This window comes from Gorilla gorilla, chromosome 5, assembly GCF_029281585.2.
Source record: "Gorilla gorilla gorilla isolate KB3781 chromosome 5, NHGRI_mGorGor1-v2.1_pri, whole genome shotgun sequence".
In the NCBI taxonomy this organism is placed as follows: domain Eukaryota; kingdom Metazoa; phylum Chordata; class Mammalia; order Primates; family Hominidae; genus Gorilla; species Gorilla gorilla.
Window position 1 is genome coordinate 163,169,921 of NC_073229.2, and position 23,285 is coordinate 163,193,205.

Genomic DNA, 23,285 nt, shown 5'->3' on the forward strand with positions numbered 1-23,285 from the left:
GTCCAAATGTGTTTTGGGTTTAAAATGTAAGGTGCCTTTGGGTTTAACATCCAAGATTCAAGTCTTTGGAGGCTGACCTAATTTCAGATGAAGAGACATTATACTTCCACACCCACATGGCCTTCCTAACAGTTTCAAGAAAGTTTCAGAAAACTCCTGAGGTCTTAAGTGAAAACAGAAACCGAAATCTCTGGGACAATATCAGAGTTAATTAACTCTGAAAGGGTATTTCAAATATAAAGACTTTAAGGCCGGACATGGTGGTTCACGCCTGTAATCCTCGCCTGAGTCCAGGAGTTTAACAACAGCTAAAAAATACAAAAATTAGCTGGGCATGGTGGCATGTGCCTGTAGTCCTAGCTACTTGGGAAGCTGCGATGGGAGGATCCCTTGAGCCTGGGAGGTTGAGGCTGCAGTGAGCCGTGATCATGCCATGCCACCACACTCCAGCCTGGGTGACAGAGTGAGACCCTGTCTCAAAAAAAAAAAAAAAGTTAGGCTTGCATTCCTCATTTTTAGTGAATGGCCTCATTCAGGAACCACCACCAAGTCTGCACGCGCTTCTAAAGCCACCTAGCTACTACTCTCAAGCTTTCAAATGCCCTCCTAATTCTGCTGCCCAGAAGGAATGAACATGGCATCACACTCAGCACATACAAAATTCACCACGTTATCTTCTCCCCAAACCCCCTACTTTGCCCTCTGCTTCTTTATTTCCATATTAATGGCATCACCATTCTGTAGGCTCAAAACCTCAGAATCATTGAGTCCTCTAGTGGTAAACTTCACTTCAAGAGAGCAAACCCTCAAATTAATTATCCAGTGAAAGGGCAAAACAAAAGGCTTACTGACAGAATAGAAGGGTTGGGAAAGCATTATTAAGTTCACACAACAAAATCAACGAAAGGTATAAAGCTAGGTTTGAAGAACAACAGACAATTTTCTGTAGTATTAAAGCCAAGATTCTACAAATTCTGTGTTTTCTTCTATAGAGCAGAGCTTGAGTGAGTGAAACTTACTTGATAACCTTCTAAGAACCAGGCACTATCAGTTTGGTAGTATTAAAACTTCAGAAATGGCCAAGGCGGAGGATCACCTGAAGTTAGGAGTTCGAGACCAGCCTGGCCAACATGATGAAACCCCATCTCTACTAAAAAATACAAAAATTAGCTGGGCGCGGTGGCAGGCGCCTGTAATCCCAGCTACTCGAGAGGCTGAGGCAGGAGAATCACTTGAACCTGGGAGGCAGAGGGTGCAGTGAGTCGAGATTGTGCCATTGCGCTCCAGCCTGGGAGACAGAGCCAGACTCCGTCTCAAAAAAAATAAAAAAACCTTCAGAAATGGTATTAGCTTCAGTTTACAGACGAGGAAATGAAATCTCAAGAGAGGTTAAGCACTTACAAAAGATGAGAAGTTAATAAGCACTAACTGGAGATTCAAAATCTAGAACTGTCATATTCCAAAGTCTATGCTATTTTGACTACACTCAATACTTGCTGACACAGAAAATTACTACCGTGTTGTAATTACTTTTCTATGGAATATAATGAAGTGCTTCAGAAAAAATATGCATTCTTCTAAATCAGCTATTAATATACAGTATCAATAAACACTTTGAAGTCAAACCTATGATCCTTCCAGTCACAAATGAGACACCAAAAAAAACTAGTATACTCTCAGTTTCCAGACAATGATTTCTTGTTTCAAGGATATAGATATTTCTATTTCCACGTACAACATTTTGCATAACCCATGGACAAAAAGAAGCAATAATCACTTCATGCAATTTTTTTTTCTCCAAAGGAACATGCTATTATAATTGTGAGGATTGGGAACAAGATCTAGCTCCTTATGCAAACTCAGATTGAATATAGCTATTTCAAAATACAAAGACACCAAATCAGTCCCTTTAAGTAACATTAGAATGGCCCACAAAAAGATTCATGATAGTGACATTGATTATTCCAGTGGACAAAGCAACCCAAAATAGTCCTGTAGACTGAAACTACTATTTCATTAAAATTATTACTTGTCAGTCATGACTACTTCAAACTCGCATTATTCTTTGAGGTATTATATTTCTATAATTTCCCATAATATTAAGATATCTGAGTTAAGTGTACAAAAATTCATCATACCACCAAAGATCAACAGATGGAAACTGGTCTTCATTCTAAATCATATTATTTTTAGCCCCTTCTAAGGTCAATAAATAATGTACTTGTAAAATACACATATAAAGCACGCAGAGCGGTCCCTGTCACACAGAACAGTGAATAAATGTTAGCTTGATGCTAATGTAATGTAATGTAAATATACTCAGTTCTAATGAATCTTGGAAGATGAGATATGGCAATCTCCTCTACACATAAAAATCTATCAGTACATCATCTTTCAAAATTTAAATCCTTGATCAAATGCCAGATTACATTATGCTGAAGTTTTGTAATTAAACTATGTAAGCAGTACACAGTCCTTGATTCTCCACCACAGTCAACCTTTACATTCCCCAAGATGACTATTTTGTAATTTTTAATTCATAGCTTTGAGGTATAATTTATACACCATAAAATTCAACCATCATACGTGTACAATTCATTGAGTTTTAAGAAAATTATACAGTGTATAGAGCACTATCACTACAATCTAATTTTAGAATTTTTCTATCACCCAAGTGTTTTCCTCCATACCATTTCTCTTGCTCTGGCCTCAGGCAACCACTAATCTGCTATATCTCTACAGATTTGCTTTTTGTAGACAGTCCATATAAATGTAACCACACAATATGTACTCTTTTGTATTTGGTTTGACAGTTAGCATGTTGTTATTACAGATGAGGTCTTGCTCTGTCACCCAGGCTGGAGTGTATTGGCGTGAACACAGCTCACTGCAGCCTCAAACACCTGGGCTTAAGCTATCCTCTTTCCTCAGCCTTCCAAGAATAGCTTCAATGATATGCGGGTGCCATCACATTTAGCTAATTTTATTTATTAATTTTTTGGGACAGGGTCTTGCTATATTGCCCAGAGACATGTTTTTGACATTCATGTTTGTTATAACATATATCACTAATTTGTTTCTTTTTTATTGCAGAATAGTTTTTCCACATTTTATGTATTCAAACACCATGTGATGGATATTTGAATTGCTTTCCAGTTTTTGACTACTGTGAATAATGCTAACAGATATGTACATACCTTTCTTTATTTGTACATGTATTTTCATTTCTCCTGGGCAGATTCCTAAGAGTGGAACTGCTGGTTGCTATGGCAAATTTATGCTTAACTTTTTAAGAAAAAGCCGAACTGTTTCCCAATGTGGCTGTGTCATTTACAGTCCCAAGAAGTACCTAAGGGTTCCAGTTTCTCAACAATACAAATACTAGGTATTGTCAGTCTTTTTAATTACAGCCACTCTGGTCAGTGTGTGATAGTATATCACTGTGATTTAATTTGCATTTCCCTAATGACTAATGGTGTTAACATCTTTTCATACGCTTATTGGCCATTATTATTGTTGTCTTTGGTGAAATACCTATTCAATGGGCTTAAGCCTAAGAATGGGCTTTCGCCCAGTTTTTTTTTTTTTTCTTTATAAGTGACTTGTAAGATTTTTCAAATATATTCTAGATTAAAGACCTTTACCATGTTTATAATATGCAAATTATTTCTCCCCAATCTGTGGCTTATCTTTTTATACTTTCTTAAGTATCCTCTCAAGTGTAAAAGTTTTAAAAATATTTAATAAAGCCCAATTATTTGTTTCTTTTCCTTTTCTTCTTTTTTTTTTTTTTTTTTTGAGACAGGGTCTGGCTCTGTTGCCCAGGCTGGAGTCCGCTGGCGCAATCTCGGGTCTCTCTGACCTCTGCCTCCCTGACCTCTGCCTCCCAGGCTTAAACCATCCTCCTGCCTCAGCCTCCCAAGTAGCTGGGACCACAGGTGCACACCACCATACCCAGCTAATTTATTTTATCTTTTTTTTACAGACAGGGGTCTCCCTATGTTGCCCAGACTGGTCTCAAACTCCTGGGCTCAAGTGATCTGCCCGCCTGGACCTCACAAAGTGCTAGGATTACAGGTATAAGTCACTGTGCCCAGCCCTGTTTTGTAGTTTTAAATACAAAAATCTTGGTGACTATTTTCTTAAGTTTATTCCCAAGTATGTTAGGCCTCTTTGAAGCTAATGTGAATGTATTTTTTTCTTACTTTCATATTAAGATTTTATGTTACTACTACACTGTTAATCCTGCCTCAGTTTGTAGAAAACAAATAAAAGCCATTAGGCCAGAACATCCTCCCACTAAATCTATATTCCACCCACTAAATCTATATTCCTACTTGCGTCTGTAACCATGTTGTTCTTTCTTCCCCACTGTTAAAACTGAGGAAGTGGCCGGGCACGGTGGCTCATGTCTGTAATCCCAGCACTTTGGGAGGCCAAGGCAGGCAGATCACGAGATCAGCAGTTCGAGACCAGCCTGGCCAACATGGTGAAACCCTGTCTCTACTAAGAAGACAAAAATCAGCCAGGCGTGGTGGTAGGCACCTGTAATCCCAGCAACTCTGAAGGCTGAGGCAGGAGAATCGCTTCAACCCGGGAGGCGGAGGTTGCAGTGAGCCAAGACCAGGCCATTGCACTCCAGCCTGGGCGACAGAGCGAGAATCCGTCACAAAAAACAAACAAACAAACAAACAAAAAAACTGAGGAAGTATCCCCTTCCTATCAAAGGACTCTGTGCAGTCAGGATCCTGACCACTCTTGCTTTGTCAAGGACTTCTCATCTCCCTTATCTTAGCAATCCTAACAACTAAAATCATTCTGCAGAATTTCTCACACTCAAAAAGAAACAAACAAAAATATTTCCTTTATATCCTCATACATCTCTAGCTTCTACCCTGTATCTATTCCCTTTCATAGGCAAACTTCTTTAAAAGCTATCTATACACCCTGTCTCTAGTTCCTCAGCCATCATTTATCCCTCAAATCACTCAAATCTAGCATCCATCTACACTAGTCCATGAAACTGGCTCACTGGAGTTACTAATAACTTCCAGGTTGCCAAATCCAATGGCCACATTCCTGCCCACATGTTCTCAGCCTCTCAGTGAAATTCAGTACAGCTGACTACCCACCCCCCTTGAAATACTTGCATTATTTGGCATCCACGACATGATAATACTATATATTACACATTCTCAATTTGTACCACTCTGATTGTGTGCTTCCTAGCCTCCTTCCAAGAAGCCTTCCAGTTTACCCAACTTAGAAATGTTCAGCATTCCTCAGGATTCCAGTTCTAGTCAATCTTTCTTTCTTCGTTATAATCTTTTCTTCAATTATTTCATTACCTTAAGTATCACTAACATAGTGACAATCTTCAAACTGACATCTCTAAGCCAAGTATCTCTGAATTCCTCAAGATGTACAGATCTCTCTAACAGGCCTACTTGACAATCTTACAGGCTTCTGAGAACTAAGATAGACAAAACGGGAACTGCTGAATTCACCCTTACCTCTCCCACGAAACAACCCCCCCAAAATCCACTCCTCTTCCAACCATCCAATAGTGGCAACTTCCAGCAACATCCTTGAGTTCTTTCCCCTCCCTTATGTGCCATATCCAACCCTATTTATGCCTTCGTATTTCTACCACCTAAAAAATTCTCAGATATGTCCACTGCTCTCTATCCTACTGCCACCTCGCTAATCTAAGCCATTGCTGTCTGCTGCCTGGACTGTTGCATATCCACTAGCATATCTGCTTCAACTTGCCCCCAGTATTCTTTTTGCCCATACAGCAGTCAGCATGATCTTTTAAAATATAATTCAGATGATGCTACACCCCCGAATAAAAACTTTTAGTATATTTCCACTAAAATCCAAATTCCTTATCACTGAGTACAAGGGCCTGCCTTATGCAGTCCCCACCATTCTCCCCTCTTGTCCATAGTTTCAGTTCCTTAAACACACTGTGCTCTTCACACTGCGTTCTTCACAGCCTCAGGCCCTTCCCAGTTCTCTCTATATGAAACACCTTATTCTCCCTCCCCTGACTCCCCATCCAGGCATCCTCTAACGGGTCTTCCCTTACACCTAAGTAGGCCCCCACCACCTCCTCTGATTCTACCACCCAATGATTCTCTATTATTGTACACAGTTCTTTTTTTCCTTTTTTTTTGTGGGGGGGGGGCAGTGGGGGGGGGGAATGGAGACTTGCTCTGTCACCCAGGCTGGAGTGCAATGACACTACTATGTCTACTATGTCTCACTGCAGCCTCAACTTCCCAGGCTCAAGTGATCCTCCTGCCTCCACCTCTCAAGTAGCTGGGACTACAGGTGCAGGCCACCACGCCTGGCCAGTTCTTTTTCTTTTTGACATTGGCACAAGTCAGAGAAGATGTCTTGATCCTTCACCATACATGTATACCCCCAATACAAAGAACAGCCACAAAGAAGTCTTTGTTGAAAGTATTTAAAACTGATTTCAGACAGAGAAGTGTTTAGCATTTCACAGGTCAGCCTGCTCTTCCTTAAAACTGAATTAATGTAGAAGTCCATAAGATGAGCTTGACTCAATTAGGGGAAGGCTGGAAATCACAAATTAAGTGCAAAATTCTGTGGAACTATGTTTTCTAAGCAGATGTCCAGTGTGTGCAGCAGAATCTCAACGGAATCAACAACCCAAAAGAGACAGACTAATAAATTCTGGCTTCAATATTTAATGAGACAGACCCCAAATTCAACACCTGGCTAATTCTTGAAACAAAATGCAGAAGAGATGTAGTATTCTTAATTTTAAAAAGCCTAAGTCTTAGAATTTATCAAATCTCAATGAAATCTGGTATACAGTTTAACTTCCATTAGACAAATTTCTTACACAGAGGGAAAAGATGAGTGAAGATGCATCTATAATAGGAAAGGCTACAGAAAATAAAACCTATATAAGGGAAAACATCAGAAATGACAAGTCTTATCGCCCATTTCAAATTCTCACGACCTTGAAGAACTAAGCACCCATGGATTTATGACCCTTTCATCAGTTTCCTCTTGTATATATCTCCTCTTCGTATTCCTCAAAGAATGTCAAATAATCCTGTTCCAGTGTCAAGATAGTGGAGTAATTAACCACAAGACTTTGTGCTACTTTTAAAGGGGTGTGGCTGGAATAGATTAGCCGCTCCTACACAAAGATACTCTCATTTGAGTCAGAAATCATGAAAACCCAATCCCATAGCTATATCAGACATTCTGTGATTTGTTCAGCGTTACAAAGTTAGCTGATGCCAGAACTGGAACTTGCCTCCCACAGTTAGTGCTCTTTATACCAGCTTCTCATGCTCTTGTGTCGCTCCATCAAATGTTTGGCACGAATTCCCAATATACTAAAACTCTAACTCTGGGCTATTGATTAAAACAAACAAACAAACACAATGACTGAAACTAGCACAAGAAACTCAAGAAGACAGAAATTTTAAAAGTAAATAAATAGGACACTACAGAAACACATTGACTGTGACTTCTTTCACAAACAGTATCTTTTTCAACTGTGTATAGGTAAGTGATTATGGCAAGATTATTTCTGTAGTTTATTACAATTATTTTAGTGATTCAGAACTAAACACCACTACTCCAGAATAACAAACCTGAAACTTATTAAGTTTATAACTTTCAACACAGAAATGAGCTCTGCTTTCCTATTTTAAACTTATCACTAATGCCAGATCTTGTAATTGATTTAAACAAGTTTCAAGACAAAAACAAAATGGTTTGTTTCACTGTTATTGCTTTTCCCCATTAAATTAATGTGTTATGCAAATATTCTAACAAGATATTGCTCAACACAAATGATCTAAAGATTTTCAGCTTCATTAACAGGGTACATTGCTTACAAACCTCAATGAAAGAACAGTTAGTACTAGAACCCTTTATCAATCTATTATGCATTCAAAATCTGTATGAAGTTTTAAGACATTTCCCAAAACAGAAGCTTTTGGTAAAAGCTAAGAAAACATTCTGATTAGTGTGGTAAATAGTATATCTTTCCAAATCTTTAAAAAACAAAATAAACTACTTTGGGAAAAGCTGACTTTTAAGCCACAACACTGAATATTTTCCTGCTCGGCAGACAGCAAAATTCCTCATGATTAAATCCTATGAGCCAGATTTTTCTCCCCCTCATCTTGCTATTATGTGGCATGGAGCATAATAATTTTACAAAGCATCCACTCCTTCACTTTGTCTATTGACATTCTGTCTTCAAAAACAAACTCTTAAACTCAGAATAGATTTTCCTCTGCTATTCCAAAGCAACTGTAATGAACACACCTTAAAACATCTGACAGTGGTAATAAAGAAAAATTGTATCTGTGTGTGTCCCGAATACCAACTACAAGAATCTCCCTCTTTCTCTGAAGTGGCTGTGTTTCAAGACATCATCATACATTAAACTACTTACTACACAAAGGAGGAAGTTGATACGTAACACAAAATCAGATATCCTAAAATCCCTACTGTTCATAAGAACTATGGGGAAGTCAAAATCAGACCAACTGAATTTTATTCCTCACCCTGCTCCCAAACCACATGACCAGAGAAGGTAAGAGCTGGGACGTAAATAATAGTGAGAGATACGAATATTCACAAATAAATTATTTAACTTATCTGCTATCAAGTTCTTAGTGAACAAGAATAAGCCTGTAATCCCAGCACTCTGGGAGGTTGAGGTGGGCAGATCACAAGGTCAGGAGTTCAAGACCAGCCTGGCCAATATGGTGAAACCCCGACTCTACTAAAAATACAAAAATTAGCCGAGTGTGGTGGTGGCGCATGCCTGTAGTCCCAGCTACCCAGGAGGCTGAGGCAGGAGAATCGCTTGAGCCTGGGAGGTGGAGGTTGCAGTGAGCCGAGATTGCACCACTGCACTCCAGCCTGGGCAACAGAGCGAGACTGTCTCAAAAAATAAAAATAAAAATAAACAAGAATAACACCCACTTCACAAGGTTGTTGCAAGAATCAAATGAGTTCTTCCATGAAAATGATTTGCCTGGTTAAAGGAACATAATAGGCACTCGATAAATGCCAGCTCCTTCCTCGTTTGGTTCTGGACTTGGTGTTATTTGTTCTCTACACTCATGCCCCCAGATGACTCAGTCTCCTCCTAACTTTTACTAACACCGAAAACTACTGTACCAACCAAGGTCCTGATATGTATGTGCATGCCCAGTCTATGTGACACTGTCTCCCGTCCCTAAACACTTAGGTGAGCAAAACAGAGGAAGAAATCCCGAACCTCTGAACCTGAAGTGCTGTAAGAACCAGCAGTTGGGGTGGACAAATCTCCACCCACTTCCCACTGTCTCCAAGAGATCTGAATTGCCATCTAAGAATGTCTGAAACCAAACTCATCATTGTCTCTTAAAAAGTAAGCCCTCTTCCTGCCCCTTTTCTAACTGTGAGTGGTGTCCAAAGAATAATCCTTGCCCCACTGTATTCTCACCAAAACACTGCCAAATAACCCAGGCCTATCACGTTTACCTTCATAATCTCTACCATCTCTCTCTCTCTTTTTTTTTTTTTTGAGACAGCGTCTTGCTCTGTCATCTAGGCTGGAGTGCAGTGGCACGATCTTGGCTCACTGCAACCTCCTCCTCCTCCCAGGTTCTAAGTGATTCTCCTGCCTCAGCCTCTGGAGTAGCTGGGATTACAGGCATGCGCCACCACAGGCGGCTAATTTTGTATTTTTAGTACAGAAAGGGTTTCACCATGTTGGCCAGGTTGGTCTCCAACTCCTGACCTCAGGTGATCCACCTGCCTCAGCCTCCCAAAGTGCTGGGATTACAGGCATGAGCCACTGTGCCCGGCCCATATCTGATTTTTTGTCCCACTCCCACCACTATAGTCCAGGTTAGGGTTTCTCAGTCTCAGCGCTATTGACATCTTGGGCACATAACGCTTGTGGAGGCTGTCCTGTGCACTGCAGGATGTTTAGCAACATTTCTGGCCTCTACTCACTAGATGCCAGTAGAACTGCTCTCTCCCCTCTAGTTATGACAGTCAAAAATGTCTCTAGACACTGCCAAATGCCTCTTCCCCATTGTCACCTTCATTCCCATGTTTGAGTACCACTGGGCCAGTTTCTCACTTCGTATCTGCCATATAAAATCAGCCCCCAAGTTAAGTCTACAGTTTTATTCCTCTAATTCCTGTGGCCCTGACAAACGACTCCTAAAGCACTGCTTTATGAGTCATTTCTCTTAAATCTACCACTCCCTGTTACCTACACAATTAGTTCAAAGCTCTCCATCCAACCTTGATAATCTGGCCTCAATTAAACATTATTCCACAAAGCACCTCATATAGTGGCTACCCAGCAGTCCTTCAATAACATATCCAGTCTCTCCCTTTCTATTCTACTGCTGTCACCCTGGTTGGATGTCCATGACCTAGCACCCAATCCAGACCACTGAAAGAGTGTCATTCCTTACCCTTTCTGCCACTCAAAATCAAAAACTTTTCAATGGGTCTCCATTGCTTGCTGAAATATCATTATCTGCTGCCCTTCTTCAGAGTCTTTCCTAATATGGCCTCTTTCTAATTTTATGTTCTGTTATCCCGAAAACACTAGTCCTTGAAAAGGCTCCTACACTTTCCACTTTTGATCACATTTTTTCTCTGCCTGGAAGCCCTCATAATTCCACTCCCCTCACTCCACCCTAATTTAAAGTCCATCTGAATTAAGTCAAAAAGCCTTTCTTGGTCATACCTCCTTAGCATTTCATAACACTTGGCACCTCCCCTATGGCATACATTCTACCTTATGTTATACATGAGTACTCCTATAATTGACAAGATCCTTAAGAGCTTCTTACTCCTCTTCTGATGCCTGCAATGCCTAGCCCAGTGTTAAGTAGAGAACTAAGCATGAGATATGAGCTGCCCCAAATGTTTCCCACTTAGAAAGCAATGGAGGACTGTGTTTTCAGACAATCCCAAACTTCCTTAAGGGAATTAAGCACATATTCTCCTTTTGTCTTATATTTCTATGTCTTAGACCAATTTTTAAGTAAATTGCCTTCAAGATATCTAGATTGCTATTTAGTATACATAACTGTAAGAGTTCTGCTTCAGGGAGTTCCAACTTGTAACTGAACCCTGAATATTTAAGCTCTCTCTTTATGCCAAAAGACAATGGAAATTTATTTTTTGAATGTTAACAAAATTGAGCAAAACATAAAAATAACTTGCATTGGATTAAACATGTTTCAAGTAAAGATTCATTAATGCTAATGTGTCTGTCCTAAAAATTACATTTCAAGTTCTAAAGTCTTTGTGTACCCATTAAAAAGATTGAAAGTTTTATTTCAACTCTTTCTCACCTCAAAGACAAACCAAAATTGACCAGAGAAGGCTTTTCCTTAATTTTATTTAGATCCTAATTTGAAGGTATACTTTGTTATTTCTTCAAAAGGAGCAAAAAGAGTATGATTAATGAGCACGTTCTGACCAGATCTTTAAGTCCTACTCCAAAGCTGTAACAGGAGAGTACCATAGACCACACTACCAGCACCCTCCGTTAGCAGACCACAGGCTTTGTTTTGTATCTCCCCGAGCTAAGAATGGTTTTACATTTTTGTGTTTTGTAAACACAAAAAGAATATGCAACAGAGAGCATACGTGGCCAGCAAAGCCCCAAATATTTACTATTTGTCCCTTTTCAACAGGATGAATTTGGGACTCCTCGTTGCCCTTCACCGGCATGTAAGACATCCCACCTTTAAAAAAGCAATGTAGAACACAAGACCATTTAAAAAGATCGAACTCGTTCAACTTAGTCATAGTTAATGCAGACTTAACTTCTAAAACAGAGGCCTGTGTGTGGACATTTTTATTCTTCACAGAATTTTTGTTGGAAGAAACTTGCCTTCATTCTGTGGATGAACATACTTATGCTTGAAAAGGGAAAGTGCCTGACCCAAAGTCACACTGCTGGTTAACAGCAGAGTAGGGTCAAGGACCCAGCCTTCAAAACCCTGGTCCAATGCTTTGCAGTCCACTACATACACCTATACATGTGGCTTTAAATTTTGGAGATGTGGATAACTAGCTTGGATCAATATAAAAGATGAAAGCTTAAAACCTGTTCCTAATATGCTGTTTAGGCAGACTCCTACTAGCAGCTATGAATCATTAAACAGAGTAGCATTAATGCTCACCACATACATTAGATAAGAACTTCTAGGAAGTCCTCTGTTTCAAAAGCAGATATGATAAAAAAAGGCTTTAAACCTACAGGGCTTGCTCCTCCAGGGCTTCAGATTAGGGCAAATACGCACTTCTGCCTACCAGCTGTTCAATACTCATCTCCCAACCCAAATCCACAAGTTCCACAAATGCTTTCGAATGCCTGTTGAAAAACATTGTTCAGTCTCATCACATACACACGTTCTACAGATAATTACAACTTCTTGTATGCCTACTTGTAAAACTACTAACTAGTTCACATTTTTAAAAATTTCCCTAAGAATTTTGCTTCCTTTAAAAAAACTGCTTCTTCGATTCCTAAATCTATAAAACTCACTTTATCACGTCTTCTCGGTTAATTCAAGAATTAAAAAAAATCATTTTGCCCATACTGATAACTTTACTACTCTGCAGGACCCGAAAAGCTCTGTATATGCCAGGTTCTAGGATTCACACACATTAACAACCTAAGATCCTTCAAGTGAGGTAGCTCTTGCAGTATAGAGCACAGATTCTCAGGGTCGTGGGGGATACCGGCTGAGGCTCTTCAGACCCCCACCACAGGAGTTCCGTCCTCTAAGGGCAACCCCCTTCCCCTTGGCCGCGGCGCGAGTCCAGGCCTCCCGGGCACCTGCGGCCCCTGCCCGCTGCGGGGACCCCGCCGAGGAACCAGCCCCCCGCCGGGCCCCAAGGAATCGGCGCCCACTCCCACTCCTGGAGGCCAGTGACTGCAGGCCTGAGCCGCCCGCCGGCCCCGGGACGCGACGTTACCTGTAGGACCACGTCGTTCGGCAGCTGCGCGGCCCGGAACAGCTCCAGCACCCGCCCGTTGACCACCACCTTCTTGGTGCTCTCAATGTCGCAGTAGGAGAAGAGATCTGAATAGTATTTCTGCTCCGCATCGCTCAGCGTTAAGCCTTCCATCTTCGCCTCCGGCTCACGGCCGCCCCGCCCCGCATGCACTACTCGGGGCCCGGCCCCAAGAACCTGGGCCGGCAGGGGCTGCGCGTGGCCCGGCCTCCTGCTAGCTTCCCGAAGACGCCGGCCCCGGCCTCACACGCGCCAGGTGCGCCCGAGCAACAGGGCCCGGAGGTCGCGAGGAGGGGGCCCGGCTGCGCTCGGCGCGCCGCTGCCTGCGAGGCCCGGCGCAGTCCCGGGCTCGGCGCAGCGCGCGGCTGCGGCTGCGACTGCGGCTCCGGCTCCGGCCCCGGCCCCGGCCGCGGCCGCGGGGAGGGTGCAGAGAAAGAGGCGGGGGCCGCGGAGGCGCGAGGCACTGGCGGACTCCGCCCCCGCCGCGGGTTCGAGTCTCCCCGGCTCCCTGCCGATTCCCCCAGACTTCCCGCCTCGGCTTCCCCTTCCGTCCACGCCTCCCGAGCGGCAGCGCTTCCCGGAAAGTTGTGGGGCTTCGAACCTAAAGTTTCGGGGGATCTGGGCTGAGCGTGGCCGCCGCTCCGCCTCCCTCCGCCGCCATTTACAGTGCCCCGGCACGGCCCCGACGCGCCCGCACCAACAGTGACAGCGGCGGCCGCGCTCCAGACCCGGATGTGAGGCCAGGAGGAGAGAGCGCGAGAGGGAGAGAGAAACACCCACCGGGCTGGCTTGGCCGCTCCCGGGAGAGGGAGGAGGCCGCAGCGCCCCCTGGTGGCCGGCGCCCGGCGGCGGGATGACCGAGCCGTCCTCTGCGCGGAGATCTCAGCAGCAAGACCCCCGGAAAGGGGGGTGCAGCTGGAAACAGCCGGCAGCTCATTAAGACCGAGATAACTAAGATCCGGGTTGCAGTTTTTATGTTTCGCAGTTTCTGGTCCTAAGCGTCTGAATAATTGGATTGAAAGGGGAGCCTTGTTCAGGTTATTATCATTCTATCTGTACCTTTTCGGTACAGATGAAGATAAATGCAGTATTTCCATCTGTTCTGAAGGGCTATGAACATCCGGGCTATGAACATCCTGGCTATCCGGGAAGCCTCCACGTAGACACCAACATTGAGGCTTCATCTCACTCGTGCTTCAAGCCATGTTTACCTGAGAAACAAAATGTGCTGAATAGAGGGGAAAACTGGCAAAGTTGTCCTCTTTGTTCACCAGGTCATTCCGGTCAATGGGAACTTAATACTCTACATTTATACCTTCAACTCTATCAACTCATGTAGGCCCGGGGCTGCCCACAGGGACTGCCTTCCGTATTTTCTCCTTTATGAAAATCATGCAGTGGCGCTCTTTTAATCTGCACCTGTCCCAGAGAGGGGATTCTTCAGCTATTTCAAGTAGAATATCTTAAGAATTTATACTTAGCAAATATAAAATACTTCAAAGACGGGAGCTAAGGCAGAATTACCCAGAGTTTTGGTTTTTATTTTGTCTTCTACAAGTTGTTTCCCAGAGTGCGGATCCTATAAATGACACATATGAGGAAATTATTACAGGTTCCCAGTCATTTATCTGTAATTGCAAAATTCAAAGTGCACTGAAAACCCAAAGACTTTTTTTGTAACCCTTTGGAAGTAAAACCTGCCCTGCCTCATTTGGAGGCAAAATCTAAACTAAGCTTGCATGAAGCTATTTCTAGCCTTTACGGATGCCACTTAGTGTCAATATTTACTCATTTCACTCCAGGTCTTTGTAGAATGTTAATATGTACACAGTCACAGGCATTCTATTATCTATTTTTTAAGAAAGATAAGGGATTGTAGACCTGTCAATATCTTCTGACTTGACTAGTAGTATTTGATAAAGGTAAATATATACTATCCATTAAGCTTATTTCCCATCTCTAAGACTTTCAGTTTGCTACAGCAGCCCCTCATGTGTCCTTTCAGGGCACCTGCAGCAAGTGATCAGAGCCCCCCCAGACAGCTGCCTTCCAAAGGTGTAAACGGAAAGAGCACAATGGGGTAGGGATTGGCTCACAATTGTCTTTGCATCTTTTTCTCTGCCACCTCTCCTAGGCCTTGCAGCTCTTGTCGGCCCCAGGGCCTTTGTTCCTGCCATCTAGAATAGTCCTTCCACAAACCATGGCATGGCGTATTCTCTCATATGGTTTCAGGTCCCTGCTCATATGTCACCTCCTCAGAGCAGCCTTCCTGCAACAGCTGCTGTAAAATAATCCCACCATGCACTATCCCCTTATCTGAATTCTTTTTTTTTCTCTTTTGAGACAGAGTCTCCCACTGTCGCCCAGGCTGGAGTGCAGTGGCATAATCTTGGCTCACTGTAGCTTCGACCTCCCAGGCTCAGGTGATTCTCCCACCTCAGCCTCCCAGGTAGCTGGGACCACAGGCCCAGGCCACCATGCCCACCTAAATTTTGTGTATGTGGCTTTTGTAGAGACAGAGTTTTGCCATGTTACCCAGGCTGGTCTCAAACTCTTGGGCTCACCCACCTCAGCCTCCCAAAGTGCTGGGATTACAGGCATGAGCCACTGCACCCAACCTGAATTCTTTTTCTTTATAACACTTTTCACTATCTGACATTACATATATAGCTGTTACATTTTTAATGGCTAATTATTGAATAATTACTAAGTTTCAGGCATTGTTCTAAAGCTTTACACTAATAACCACATTATTCACAACAACCCTATTAAGTGGTACTACTAGGTTTTTTTTTTTTGACAGATTAGGAAACTGAGGCAAAAATGGGTTAAGTATTGTGTAAGTCATGTTGCTATTAAATACCCGGATCTGGGATTCAAACTCCAGGCTGTCTCAACTCTAAAAATCACTACCCTATCTTGCCTGTCTGATTTCTTTGTTAAGTTTGTTATTAAGAAAATATTTCTTCACCAGGCATGGTGGCTTATGCCTGTAATCCCAGCACTTTGGGAGGCTGAGGTGGGTGGATTGCTTGAGCTAAGGAGTTCAAGACCAGGCTGGGTAACACGGTGAAACACCATCTCCACCAAAAATACAAAAATAGCCAGGCATGATGGTGTGCACCTGTGGTCCCAACTACTCGGGAGGCTGAGGTGGGAGGATCACTGGAGCCCAGGAGATAGAGGCTGCAGCGAGCAGTGATTGTTCCACTGCACTCCAACCTGGGAGACAGGACGAGACTCTGTATCAAAAAAAAAAGAAGAAGAAGAAAGAGAGAGAGAAAGAAAGCAAGCAAGCAAGAAAAGAAGAAAATATTTCTTCATTGCCACAGTGCCAAAGCCCAGTATGTGACACATAATGTGTATCAATAATAATTTGTTGAATGAATGAAAGCATCAGTTTCGACATTGATGTGATAAGCCATTCAATACAGTAAGTCCTCCATTAATGTTATTGTGGATAGGTCCGTGGAAACTAATTTTAAGCAAAACAAGGTATTCTAACCAAGTAGTTTAGCTTCAAAACAAAACTTTTTTCTTTTCTCCTTTCTTGCCAGTCTCAAGCTGTAACCTTGAAACAAACTGTAGAAACCTTTTCTCTTTAGTCTTAAAACATAGCCTTGAAACATACTTTGAAACTCCACTCCCTTCTATTTCCCACAATGTACTCCCTTACCCAATGCACATTTATCTAACTGTATGCTTCTTAAAAATTCCAGGGGCTAATTTGAAATGAACTGGGCACAAAGGCCCAGCTGCAGAATTGTCCCCCACTTAAAGATTGCCTCAAGATAGATAATCTGCAGCCTGGCCACAGGCGAGATGACGCCAACCTGCATTTTAGATGGACCATAACTCAAGATAGGCGTTGAAGCAAGACATACAGCCTGGGCTCCTGGCACAACTCTTGCATGTTTCCCATATCAAGCTTCCCTTTTTGAAACCTCTACCTTCAGCCCAGACTTTTGAAGCAGTTTCCAGAGGTGTAAGCTGGCTGTTTCCCCACTGCTAGCTTTGAAAAATAAAGTCACTTTCCTTTCACCCCTTGTTATTGGGTTTGCAAAGGGCAAACAGCCAAGGCTGCACTTGGTTACGGTATCACGAAACCAATTTTATCATAGGCTAATTGATAATTTGCTACAAACAAGAGTTAAGTTGCTGTGACATATTTCTGGTCACAGAATCACCAAATTTCTAAATCAAGACCAAAACACTTCTAATATTAAACATTTAAGTAAAGGTAAGCTACACATGCAACTAAAATGATTAACTAAAAAAAAATAACTATTTACCCTATTTTTGGTGTATTGGTGAGTTACCACGGTTGTCCTGGTGGTGGGTTAAATCAAGGAATAAATGTCTGCAAAGTGAAGTTCAAAATCATCACAAACATGGTGGCTTGCTTAGCTCTCTGGCACCACCTTGTTTACTGTTTTGCATCTGTATGATCATCATATGCTTTACACATTTTCATTTTTCAGTCACTTATATTCATTCATTTTCCTACCTACTTATTCCAGTTTGGGGTTGTGGGTAGCAAGAGCCTATCCCAGTGGCTCATGGGGCAGGTAGACCCCAGCCCCTGTCTAGGATGTGATTGCATCACAGGGTATACACACACACACACACACACACACACACACACACACACACACACACACATCCACGCTCACTCAGACTGAGACCATTTAGACACCCTGACTTATCTAATGTGCACATCTTTGGGATGTGGAGGGACACCTGAGGATTCAGAGAAAACCCACACAGACATAGGGAGAGCATGCAGACTTCACACAGACAGTGGTCCCTACGGGGAATGCATTTATTTTTTCTCATCAATGTTATAATGAAACAATGTTGCTATTGAAGGGCCTGTTACCTTCTAATCTCCTCCTAGTTTTGCACCCTTAACCTTAGAAACCTCCAGCACCACTCCTCTTTAGCAACCCAAAGTAATTATAGGATTGCTTCACTTCCAAGTTCTGGAACTCTGAAACTTCTTTCTCAGTCCATAACATGCTGTCCTTTCACTCTCACGTTCCAGTCCTCAAATAAGCATGCACCCTAGGCTGGGCGCGATGGCTCACACCTGTAGTCTCAACGTTTCAGGAGGCTGAGGCAGGTGGGTCACCTGAGGTCAAAAGTTCGAGACCAGCCTGGCCAACATGGCGAAACCCTACCTCTACTAAAATTACAAAAAAAAAATTAGCTGGGCATGGTGATGTGCGCCTGTAATCCCCACTATTCAGGAGGCTGAGGCAGGAGATTCGCTTGAACCCGGGAGGCAGAGGTTGCAGCAAGCTAAGATCACACCATTGTGCTCCAGCCTGGGTGACAAGGGGAGACTCCGTCTCAAAAAAAAAAAAAAGAACAAACAAACAAAAAATACTTGCTCCTTGATATGGTTTGGCTGTGTTCCCACCCAAAATCTCATCTTGAATTGTAGTTTCCATAATTCCCATGTGTCGTGGGAGGAACCCATTGGGAGTAACAGAATCATGGGGGCTGTTACCCCCATGCTGTCCTTCTGTTAATGAATGAGTTCTCAGCAGATCTGTTGGTTTTATAAGGGGATTTTCCCCTTTTGCTCAGCACTTCTCCTTACTGCCACCATGTGAAGAAGGATGTGTTTGCTTCCCCTTCCGCAAAATTTTCTGGGGCCTCCCAGCCATGCTGAACTGAGTCAATTAAACCTCTTTCCTTTATAAACTACCCAGTCTTGGGTATGTCTTTATTAGCAGCATGAGAACAGACTAATGCGATAAATTGGTACTGCAAAGAGTGCGGTGCTGCTGTAAAGTTACCTGAAAATGTGGAAGTGACTGTGGAACTGGGTAACAGGCAGAGGTTGGAAAAGTATGGAGGGTTCAGAAGAAAATAGAAAAATGTGGGAAAGTTTAGAACCTCCTAGAGATTTGGAGGGCTCAGGAGACAGGAAGATGTGGGAAAGTTTAGAACTTCCTAGAGACTTGTTGAATGGCTTTGACCAAAATGCTGATAATAATCTGGACAATAAATTCCAGGCTGAGGTGGTGTCAGATGGAGATGAAGAAATGTTTGGGAACTGGAGTAAAAGTCACTCTTCCTATGCAAAGAGACTGGTGGCATTTTGCCCCTGCCCTAGAGATCTGTGGAACTTTGAACTTGAGAGAGATGATTTAGGGCACCTGGCAGAAGAAATTTACAAGTGGCAAAGTGTTCAAGAAGAACCAGAGCATAAAAGTTTGGAAAATTGGCAGCCTGATGTTGCAGTAGAAAAGAAAACCCCATCTTCTGGGGAGAAATTCAAGCCCACTGCAGAAATTTGCATATGTTACAAGGAGCTGAATGTTAATCACCAAGACAATGGGGAAAATGTTTCCAGGGCATGTCAGAGACCTTTGCAGCAGCCCCTGCCACCACAGGCCCAGAAACCTAGGAGGGAAAAATGGTTTCATGGGCTGGGCCCACGGCCCCCCTGCTGTGTGCAGCGTAAGGACTTGGTGACTTGCGTCCCAGCCACACCAGCTGTGGCTAAAAGGGGCCAAGGTACAGCTCAGGCGGTGGCTTCAGAGGGCATAAGAACCAAGCCTTTGCATCTTCCACATGGTGTTGAGCCTGTGAGTGCACAGTAGTCAAGAACTGAGGTTTGGAAACCTCCGCCTAGATTTCAGAGGATGTATGGAAATGCCTGGATGCCCAGCAAAATTTTGCTGCAGGGGCGATGCTCTGATGGAGAATCTCTGCTAGGGCAGTGCAGAAGGGAAATGTGTGGTGGGAGCCCCCACACAGAGACCCCACTGGGGCACTGCCTAGTGGAACTGTGAGAACAGTGCCACCATCCTCCAGAGCGCAGAATGGTAGATCCACTGACAGCTTGCACCATGTGCCTGGAAAAGCCACAGACTCTCAATGCCAACGCGTGAAAGCAGCCAGGAGGGGGGCTGTACCTTGCAAAGCCACAGGGGTGGAGCTGCCCAAGACCATGGGAACCCACCTCTTGCATCAGTGTGACCTGGATGTGAGACATGGAGTCAAAGGAGATCATTTTGGAGCTTTAAGATTTGACTGTTCTGCTGGATTTCAGATTTGCATGGGGCTTGTAGCCCCTTTGTTCTGGCCAATTTCTCCCATTTGGAACTGGTGTGTTTACCTGTACCACCATTGTATCTAGCAAGTAACTAACTTGCTTTTGATTTTACAGGCTCATAGGCAGAAGGGACTTCCCTTGTCTCCGGTGAGACTTTGGACTATGGACTTTTGGGTTAATGTTGGAATGAGTTAAGACTGGGAGACTGTTGAATAGGCATGATTGTGTTTTGAAATGTGAAGACATGAGATCTGGGAAGGACCAGCAGCAGAATGATATGATTTGGCTGTGTCCCCACCCAAATTCCATCTGGAATTGTAGTTTCCATAATCCCCACATGTTGCTGGAGGGACCAGGTGGGAGGTAATTGAATCATGTGGGCATTTACCTCCATGCTGTTCTCGTGATAGTGAGTGAGTGCTCACAAGATCTAATGATTTTATGAGGGGCTTTTCCCCTTTTGCTTGGCACTTCTCCTTGCCACCACGTGAAGAAGGATATGTTTGCTTCCCCTTCCGCCATGATTGTAAGTTTCCTGAGGTGTCCTTGGCCATGCTAAACTGTGAGTCAATTAAACCTCTTTCCTTTATAAATTACCCAGTCTCAGGCATGTCTTTATTAGCAGCATGAGAATGGACTAATATGCTCCTTATAACCTTCAGGTTCTCCTCAATACCAGCACGTAGTTAATGTATTCAAAAATATACTTTGAGCATCTTGTGCCATTGTAAAACAAACTTCATGGTCTTTTCCTCAGGGATCATACAGTTCAGGGACCTTGTTGTCATTATGTCCAGGGTACTCTGCTAGCACCCTTGATTCCTTCATGCACTCCTTCCCTCTACCCCTGGCCAAATAACTGAATTGGCCACAACATGTGTGTTATCAGATTTTGAGAGGGACTCTTCCACTGGTTCTATTACTCTATGAGGCTTTCCTAGTGTAACAAGACATGGAGTAGTTTTCTCATTGACAACCAAGGCCAAGCTGAAGACCAAAAGTCACGAGTACCACACATTCTAAAGAAAAATAATAGGCCAGTCACGGTGGCTCACGCCTGTAATCCCAGCACTTTGGGAGGCCGAGGCAGGTGGATCACCAGGTCAGGAGATTGAGACCATCCTGGCTAACATGGTGAAACCCCGTCTCTACTAAAAATACAAAAAAAATTAGCCGGGCATGGTGGGGGGCGCCTGTAGTCCCAGCTACTCGGGAGGCTGAGGCAGGAGAATCGCTTGAACCTGGGAGGTGGAGTTTGCAGTGAGCCGAGATTGCGCCACTGCACTCCAGCCTGGGCGACAGAGTGAGACTCCATCTCAAAATAAAAGAAAAAGGAAAATAATAAAGTCAGACCCCTTTCCTTATGGGCTTACTAGTAGGCAACTGACTGGACCTTACTGCCAGCAACCACTGCCTCAACCTGCAGGCACACATCCCCGGATGGAGGCAGAGTCCTAGATGTCATCAGTCTATGAAAAGCAGTGTGTCTGTGTGAGAGCCCCTCCAAACAAACACATACTCCTCCATGGAAGCAGGAGCTCAAAAAGACAGGGAAGCCTGCAAGAGGAGGAGCCTGCCTCCTTGGTTCCCAGAGGGATACTGGGTGGGCTGAGTGGTAGAAGGCTAACAGTTTCACAATGAATTAAATTTTTCTCTAGATCTGTCACTTACATTCATATTTCCAATTATAAAGGAAAAGAAATATGATGTAACACATTGGCCCTTTGGGTTCAAGTCTAATCTTTCCTATACATTTTTAGTAATATCAGTTTTAAAAATGACATCATGAGAAAGCTATTTTAATACAGGTGGTCTATATTATATAGCTACAGATTTTAAAATGCTGATTTTCAGGTAAAACCAACTAGTTGGTTACTGCCAGCAAATGCATCAGCTGTTTTTTAACTGAAAATCTCTAATATTGTTTTTAAAATAAATAAATTATGTACAGTGAAATTTGACAAATGCAAACAGTCATGTAGCCACCACCAAAATCAAGATATAGAATTCCACAATCCAAAAAAATTCCTCTGTGCTGCCCTTTTGTACTCAGCTCCACCTTCTACCCTCAGCCCCCTGCAACCACTGATTTGTTTGTTGTTCCTATTCTTCTGCCAAAAATGTCATCTACATGGAATCATGTAGTATGTAGCCTCTTAAGTCTGGATTTTTTTCACATAGATAATGCATTTGAGATTCTTCCATGTTCTTGCTTGCATCAGTGGTTTAAACAGTATTCTGTTGTATAGATGATTACAGTTTATCCATTCACTAGTTGAAGGACATTGGGGTTACTCCCAATTTAGGGTGATTATTAATAAAATACCTAGGAGTGGGATTGTTTGGTGAATGCTTAACGTGTTTAACTTTATTTTTTAAAAAAGTCATTTTTTCAAAATGGCTGAACTATTTTGCATTCCCACCAGAAATGCATCCGAATTTTAGTTTTGTTCTACAACCTCATAAATCACTCTAATGTCATTCTAATAGGGGTGTAGTGGCATCTCACTGTGATTTAAATTTGCATTTCCCTAAAACAAATGATCACCATTTCATGTACTTACTTGCCATCTGAATATCTTCTTTGGTGAAGTGTCTATTCAAAATTTTTTCCCATTTTATATTGTGGGTTTTTTTGGTTTTGTTTTTGTTTGTTTGTTTTGAGACAGTGTTTCGCTCTGTTGCCCAGGCCAGAGTGCAGTGGTGCAATCTCAGCTCACTGCAACCCCCCACTCCTGGGTTCAAGCGATTCTCTTACCTCAACCTCCCAAGTAGCTGGATTACAGGCATGTACTAGCAAGCCTGGCTAATTTGTTTTATTTTTAGTAGAGACTGGTTTCACCATGTTGGCCTAGCTGGTCTTGAACTCCTGACCTCAAGTGATCCACCGGCCTCAGTCTCCCAAAGTGCTGGGATTACAGGCATGAGCCACTGTGCCTGGCTTGTAATGAGTTCTTTGTTTTCTTATTGTTGAGTTTTGAATATCCTTTATACATTGTTTATACAAGTTTTTTTGGTTAGACGTGATTTGCAAGTATTTTCTAAAGTCTGTGGCTTGCCTTTTTATTCACTTAGGAGTGTCTTCTACAGAACAGAATAGTTAAAAGTTGGGTTAGCCCAACTTTTGTGGGGGCCTAAAGAACATTAGTGAGGGGAAATTTACTGG

At 42.9% G+C, this 23,285-nt stretch overlaps 1 protein-coding gene across 9 annotated transcripts in view; it reads right to left on the reverse strand.

Moving 5' to 3' along the window:
* The window catches only part of REPS1 (RALBP1 associated Eps domain containing 1), an 83,440-nt gene extending 69,659 nt beyond the window's left edge, over nucleotides 1–13,781 (reverse strand). For 2 of the 9 annotated variants that reach the window (XM_019029625.4, XM_019029623.4), the window contains exon 1: nucleotides 13,012–13,758. In XM_019029625.4, the coding sequence (XP_018885170.1) occupies nucleotides 13,012–13,164 (153 nt within the window). In that variant the 5' untranslated portion in view covers nucleotides 13,165–13,758. Of the gene's footprint in view, nucleotides 1–13,011 lie in introns of all 9 variants that reach the window. The other 7 variants (XM_055391219.2, XM_019029628.3, XM_055391218.2 and 4 more) reach the window with 6 other exon arrangements.
* Nucleotides 13,782–23,285: the final 9,504 nt, after the last annotated feature.